This window comes from Selaginella moellendorffii, unplaced genomic scaffold (assembly GCF_000143415.4).
Source record: "Selaginella moellendorffii unplaced genomic scaffold, v1.0 SELMOscaffold_9, whole genome shotgun sequence".
NCBI classification, from domain to species: domain Eukaryota; kingdom Viridiplantae; phylum Streptophyta; class Lycopodiopsida; order Selaginellales; family Selaginellaceae; genus Selaginella; species Selaginella moellendorffii.
In genome coordinates, this window is record NW_003314270.1 from 694,189 (window position 1) to 701,593 (window position 7,405).

The window sequence follows — 7,405 nt, forward strand, 5'->3', positions numbered from 1 at the left end:
TAGAAAAGTTTAAATTAAACTTTTAAAAAAAGAAATTTTCACTTTACTTTCTAAAATAATAATTCATATTTTAATGGAAATACTCCTTTAGAAAATAAAAAATAAATTTAAATCTAATTTATAAATATCTTAACTAATGTATTTTAAAAGTCTATATTCTAAAGCTTTGCATTTGTTTCTTTTACATAGATGATAGGTCAAATATTTAATTTATGTGAATTAAGAATTCTACCAGAAAAAAGATAATTGTAAATAATATAGACTTTCCTTTATGACAAATAAATATTATTTAATTAAATTTTGAATTCTTGAGTAATGTCATATTTTAAATTTATATTTCTGTACTATATAATTATTTTAACTTCGAAATTAGTTTATACTAAATCAAATATTGAGTTTATTAGAAATAATAGTTTAACTGAAGAAGTAACTGGAATGATTGTAGATAATATAGATTTTCTTATATCTACAATTGGTCAAAACAATAAATATCCCCAAGATTATACAAAAAACTGGGAATTAAACCATCAAATGGGAGTTGCTAATATACAACTTCAAAGAATACCATCATTATGCATTCCAAAAACTAATGAATTAGTAATTGGTCGTACATTACATCATGGATTAACAAGATTACTTATTGATTATTCAAAAGATATAAGAAATGCACGTGCTAATTCATGTAAAGTTACAAATCGAAATTTTCAAATTCAGTACTCTTTCTCCTCTTTTGGGATTAATAATATGATGACATTTTTCTTTTCATTGAGAAAATATTATAAAACTGAAAATTGTGATAATAGTATAACCACTTTAAACTCTGCATTTGAAAATCATATACTATATACAGGTCAATTTATACAATCTCGGAATGGCAAAAACATATTATTAGTAGAATCAAATTGTAAAATTTCTATTTATTCTGGAAAAAATCTTTTATGGAGATCACAAAATATAAAAGAATATTATGGTTTATGTTTTTTAGTACTTCAGAAAGATGGTAATCTTGTTTTATATAATAACAAAAAATTAGTGGTGTGGTCAATTAACAAATTTTGTAAAGCTAACCCTCATTGCTATTTATTTACTTACCTTACATTACAAAATGATTGTAATTTAGTATCTTATAAAACAAAGTTAAATACTATTTGGTGGGCAACTAATACATATAACCATCAAGGATGTATTATTTAAAATTTCGTTTTCTATTTTACATTGTGGGTTTTTTGTTTTTGTTTCTTGATAATTTAGATTTAAAACATGAGATTCTTTCATATGTTACTAGTATTTCTCAAAATAACTTTAGGCCTTTTATAATATACTTCCTTTTTAACTACTTTTGGATTAGCCTAATCCTTATTTCCTTTATTTGTTTTTTAAATAAAAGTTACTCGGCCTCAAATTGCTTTATGACTGAAGACATCTTGAGAGCAAAGCTTGATCTACTTTGCTTTGCAAAAGCTCTAGCAATGCCTTGGAACGTTTGAGATCCTCCTTATCAAACTTCTCCCAAGAGCACGTCAACAGCATCTCAAGCACGCCAATCTCGCCCGAGGACTCCTCTTCTCGCTCAAACGCTTGGGCTCCTCCATGAGACGAGTAAATTCTTTGAGCCTTGAGGTTCCTTGGAGCAAGCTCCAGAGAGTGTGGACCCGTGAAATCCCCGGCGAGCTTGAGTGCTTCGTCCACAACAGCGGTGTCCAAGATATCAACGTCGAGGGAGTCCGCTGGAGTATCGAAATCGGCCTGGCTGAAGTCGACGGTGGTGTAAGTCTTCACTCCGGCTCCCTGTTCCCTCTGGAGCTTCCGGACTTCCTTCTGGTGATCCGTGAGAGCGAGTTCCTTCTGAGGCTGGCTTGGGATAAGCACGTAGCCGCTGCTTTTATCTTCCATCTCCATTCGTCCCGCATTGCTGAGCCGGACTTTCTTTCTCGGGATCTCGTCAGTGGCTAGTACTTGTCCACCTGTTGCTGCTGCCGAGAAGACTTTTTTGAGTGGCGTGGCCTCAGGTGTTCTGTTCTCCATACTCTGCGCGTCCAGACTACCAGGCATGATTTGCGTTGTGTATGGCTCGAGGTCTGACGCAACTAGTCCTGGTAAAGTGATCGCCACCTGACTTTTGAGCTTCGCTAGTGATGGAAGAAGGCTGCTGGGATAGCTCAAGGCTGGCGTCCTGGCGTAAGTCTCTTCCCAGAATGCCAGAGTCCTGTTCGAGATTGGATCATACGGATGCTCCAATGCACAGGCCAAGCTCGATGCCTGGAGAAAGAGAAGGTCGGAGTCGAAGACCATCTCGGGCTGACACCTTTGAAGACAGGAGAGTAGGCCGTCCCACAACTGATGAAGCTTTTCCAGCAACGATGCAGGAAAGCTCTTGTCGGCGCTCAGTAACAAGTTCAAAGGCTTCTCGAGAACCTGTGCGTTCAAAATGGGAAATGAGTTGGTCTTCTTCTTTTTTTTTCTATTCGACTGAAAAATCTCTTACGTGTAGAAGTCGTAAGGCGTTGTGCTGACTGCTGACTCGTTTGCTATAAAATGCCAGTGCTTCCAGGACCCTGTGACAAGCTTTAGCTCATAAGAATCAAGAACTAGAAGTAGCTTAACCTTGTTATGATTTTAATCGTAGAGGGACACTCCGTTCCTGCCAACATCAGCACCCTGAAGCATTAACAGCAAAAGATGAAAGTTAGTCCGCATGCGAAGTTGCATAAAACCATACCTGTTTGCGACAGTGATAACATCCCGCATTTCTCCATCAGCAACATTAAAGCTTCTCCTTTTCCCGGTCTTGGATTTGTGGACGTCTGCTTGTCTGAGGGCATGACTAACACCAAATCCCGCAAGCTCGAGAAATTCGGTGAGACCTGTCAACCTTAGACCACTTGAGATTTGTTCGTCAATAAGCTTAACCAGCCGTCGATAAAGCTCTTGCAGGAAGCTGCGATTTTTCAACGACGAAACTCTCCAAGTTGCTTCATAAAGCTGGATCCAAAGTGTTCTCGTAGAGCTGAGTTCTCTTCCTCCGGGTTGGAAAAAGCACTTCACGGGGAAAAGAAGAGCGTCGCATATACAACCAGTTTTCCCTTCACCACCAATATCACTAGTTTCATCGACGTAGTTTAGCAGCTGCTCTGCTACCGAGTTCCACCATTGCAGAAGGAACGCGCTCGCCATCTTCGGTTTTTTACCGCCAGCTGCTGAATACAGCAGACTTAAGCAGGCCACCTGTTCTTGAACACTTCCAAGGACGTCGAAAGGTGCTCTTAAAGCACAGAGAAGCGTTTCAGTCCCGTGAAGAATAGACTCTTCTGGTTCCCGGAGAAGCATGTCCATCCAGGCAGCCAGCATGTGCACAACCGGACGTACCAGCACAGTCGTATGCTCCGTCCAAGATAATAAAGTATGAGAGCGCCGCCATGGAGTTCTGTAGAAGGACGATGCTAAAACCATGGGTCCGAGCTCGTCGATAAGAACTCTAAAGAAGTTCCATGCCCAAGTCTTCCAAATACTCGGAGAGTTTTCCTCGTTGCAAAGCCCGACGGCGAATCCCAGGAGCCAATGTACACCGTCTCGCTGCTCAGGACTGTGTTGAGCCGCCACCATGGTCTTCACGATGATGTACCATAGCCTGGCGGCAGCAGCCAGGCTCCAGTCTCTCTTTTCCTCCAGGCTCTTCATTCCACAGTCCCAGAAAAGCCTCATTGCCTCTTCAAGAACTTCAACACCTTTGAGAGTCCATGGCTCGAAATTCAACTTCGTTGCTTCTTCTAACAAAGGCTGGTCTCCTTGGATATCGGACGTTGCAAACGTAAGTCGAGTGAAGTCTGGTGTCGATGATAAGTTCGTCGAAGCATACGTTTCCACCAGTGCAATGCAGTTTCGCCAAACCCACGGATCTCGCACCGGGTCGACATTTACGACAGCTTGAATGACTGGAACAACGCTGTGCTTGAAGTTTTGAGGATCGTTCAAACGCGTACCGAGCACTTCCAGGATATGTATCCATGTCTTGCAATATCGGGACTTGACTGATAGAACACGCTCGCTCTTGATAGCAGATAGAATAGGCGTCAACAGGAGCTTGAGGCGCTTCGGCTGAGCGTCGTCAGGCGGTATAACTGCATCAATAAACGATTCCCAAGCGTCCTGACAACGAGGAAAAGTATTAGAAAAACACAGACATACATCGACGTACGCACATAAGTTGCAATCCTGGCCTGAGCGTCGTTCTTCGTGAATGCGAGCTCCGGAACTTTGATCAGCTCATTTGCTAGTGACTTATTGCTGATAAGATGGCTACCGAGCAATGTGATAAACATTTTCCAAGCGCTGATGGCTGCTGGAGCAACTTGACCACCGGAGGCTACCATTTTCATCAGCTTTGCCAGCAACGTAGTGCGTATATCGTTGGCACAAACCTTTTTCAAATTCACAATTTCAAAGTCACGCAAGGAACACTACCGAACTGAGTACCTCTAAGAACAAAAGTGAGCAAGGCCGAATGTACACTAGAAGCTCGTCCAAGGCATGAGAAACCATGCATCTCTCGGCTTTGTCCATACTAACGAGCCTCATATAAAGTGGTGGTGCCCAGACGTGTGCATGCGCTCGTGCTTTCGCTGGTGCTATGGAAACGACGAAACGAAGAGCCTGAAACTAAAACGTTATAGAATTAAAATGAAACTTTTGTCATACCTGTAGAGCCTCGAAGATCACGGAAAGCGAACCCAAATGGTTGTTGATCGCACACACTACAGCGCTGATGAGGTTTTCAAAGTGATTCTCGATGATACTAGCCTTGAATTGCTGAACTGAAACGCACCACATGCTAAGTTTAAGTTGCAACTACACAGAAGGAAGCAGCTTCGTCAGAGAAAAAAAACTAAAAAAAACGAGGCCATGAAATGAAAAAAATGTGTATGAACCTTCTCGCTGCTGCCAGTAGCGATCTTCACGAAAGTTAGCAGAATTGTAGAGGCCAGATCGTCTAAGGTTTTGGCAAGAGAAAAAGGGTTAAAACAAAGAAGGATGGCGAAGGCTACCTGGAAGTTTTTCCACATAGCTCGAGTTGCTAATGAAGAAACCCAGGCACCGCAATGCGCTTGATGCCCTGCGCGCCGCAAACTCCCACGATTCACACACACAAATGAAGAACAAAACAAAACACTTACAAGAGAGAATTTCGAGAGCTTGCATCCAAGCGCGCCTGCTCGAAGAAGAACCCCCAATCATCCGCATCCCCTTGCGGCGGCGAGCACTGAAGCGCTTGATACTGACGAATGCGCTCATCATCCGAGCTCGCCGCAAACTCCTGGATGGACATCTTCATCCGCGAAGACCCCACAAGCACAAGCGCTTAAACCCTAGCATCGTTCATTTTCCCGCCAGTTCTAGAATTTTCCCGCCACATCTCAAACATTGGCTATTGTGTGTGAAGAACCCTAAAATTAGGGCAGAGGTGCCAGCGGCAAAATCTTCTTAGGTGAATCCACCAGAAGAATCTCTAGCTAGTCGCTCGCGTTTCTCTCTTTCCGGCTATCGATCTTCACCCATCTTCGATTCGGCACGTCCTCCTCGCACTGCCGGATGAGATTCTCCAGCGTCGTCTCCTCTCTAGTTCGATTGCAATCGCAGCTATACGGCTCGAAGTTTAGGAAGCACGGATCCGACGCGAATACCCTGGTACACACCGGGTGCTCGGGATTGGGTTGGATCCACATGAGCCAGGGCCGGAGGTGCGCCAATCCTTGCGCGGCGTAGCCAAACGTCGACAGAGGGCTGGTGATGAGAGTGTCAGCCAGCGAGAGAAGAAAGATCTCCATCAAGGCCTTCTCATCGTGGTGAGTTTGTCCGGTTTTTTGATGTTCTTCGTGGCTTGGCTGATGGACGCTAACTCGAATCCCTCCCTCGGTGGCAGCGTTTAAGTACGTTGCTCGCAACGCTTCGAGGTGAGCTTGGTTGAGCGAAGTGACCAGCACGGCAATGGATCTGCCGGAAGAAGAAGAAGAATTGGAGCTCTTCTTTGAGGTGAGTGCTTGCGATTGATCCTCCAAAGTGATGTTTTTGTGATTGATCTCGCTGGTTTCTCCCAGGATCTCCGGCTCCTCCTGCGTGACGTTTGGAAGAACTCGGTTCTCCACAGCGCACTGGAGAACTTCTCTCGCGTAGTTCTTGCGGACGCCCTCAAATCCAGGCGGCGCTCTCATCTGGATCCCAACCAGCGTCTCGGCGTGCGCCAAGTAAGAATCGTAGAACCGGGTGGTCCTCTTCCAGACGGAGTTTGAGGGGTGGAGCAAGTACCTTGTGGCATGATGAAAGATGGCGTCCTCGCCGGGGAAGAGCCGCTCCATCTCCGACTTGAACGATGGAACGTAGTAGAGGCTGGGGACGTAGAAGACGTTCGATCGGACAAACACCCAGGGAACTTGGCTCCGGATCACGCCCTGCTGCTCCTCGCAGAAGAACTTGGTGTCGTCGCGATCATACTCGTGGGTGATCCGGACGAGCACGGTTTCGGGGTACTTGACGCCGCTGGTGTTGCACTCTCCGGATCCAAACGCCTTGACAACGCTGCCAAACCGGAAAGAATCATTCAGTGAGTACAGGAGATCCATCTTCGACTTTGGGAGGAGCCAGGAACTTTGAGGAAACGGCTCGCAGAAGAGGCGATCCATGTTTTCGGCGGCGGCGATGAGAAGAACTCGGTTCGTGAGCAGCGCGTAGATGAAGGTGGCGACGAGCGAGATCATCTTGTTGCCGAGGCCCATGTATCCGACGGCCACGATGAACTGGCACGGGGGATCCGACGGCGACGGTGGTGACTTGTCGGCCTCTCCAGCGCAGCGAGCGTGGAGCTCCTCGTACTCCCGGAGCCGTTGGATGAGGCTATCGGACGGGCGGGAGGGGCTGGAGGGATGGCGGCGATACGACTGGTATTGGAACCGGCTGAGGCACTGGCGGCCGCGATCATCCTTTTGCTTCCACACTTCTGGGAGGAGGCCTTGCTCGTTCTCGTCGCTGCGAGGAGGAAGCGTGTGATTTAAGAGGATGAAGCTGGAGAAGAATGGATTGGGCGATTGCTGGGCTTTGAGGAGGAAGTGCAAGGCGAGAGTGAGCGAGAGGACGAGGCCTACAAGGCGGAACCATGGCATTTTCAGGGCATGCATTGGTGGGTGATCGATCGACTTGGTCGCCCTACAAAATCAAAGCGCATGTGGAGCAAAGTTAGGAGAGCAAATCGGTAAGGTGGAACTATATACCGAAAATTTGATTTTGACAAACTCAAGTTTAGTCCTCGAGAATTACATAGTTGTTTTGGACATTATTTAATCAAAGTAAAATGAGAAGAATATGCATTAAAAAGTAAACTGAGTTAATTTAATCAATTGATCCAGTGAACTTAATG

General features: G+C 45.2%; 2 protein-coding genes across 3 annotated transcripts; both read right to left on the reverse strand.

Moving 5' to 3' along the window:
- Window positions 1–1,353: 1,353 nt before the first annotated feature.
- On the reverse strand, window positions 1,354–5,348 carry LOC9632811. Of its 2 annotated transcripts, XM_002967790.2 has the most exons (10): window positions 5,172–5,348; window positions 5,043–5,110; window positions 4,926–4,987; window positions 4,696–4,845; window positions 4,474–4,650; window positions 4,200–4,418; window positions 2,720–4,146; window positions 2,605–2,658; window positions 2,486–2,555; window positions 1,354–2,415 (listed from the first exon to the last, which is right to left on the reverse strand). In XM_002967790.2, exons 1-10 carry the CDS (start codon window positions 5,327–5,329, stop codon window positions 1,408–1,410), a joined length of 3,393 nt encoding a protein of 1,130 aa, XP_002967836.1. In that variant the 5' UTR covers window positions 5,330–5,348; the 3' UTR covers window positions 1,354–1,407. The 2 variants fall into 2 exon arrangements, with proteins under 2 accessions (XP_002967836.1, XP_024528633.1); XM_024672865.1 differs by having other exon boundaries at window positions 4,926–5,110.
- Window positions 5,349–5,392: 44 nt separating this feature from the next.
- On the reverse strand, window positions 5,393–7,338 carry LOC112345651 (probable fucosyltransferase 9). Its single transcript, XM_024672866.1, has one exon. The coding sequence runs from the start codon at window positions 7,164–7,166 to the stop codon at window positions 5,508–5,510; it is 1,659 nt and encodes a 552-aa protein (XP_024528634.1). The 5' UTR covers window positions 7,167–7,338; the 3' UTR covers window positions 5,393–5,507.
- Window positions 7,339–7,405: the final 67 nt, after the last annotated feature.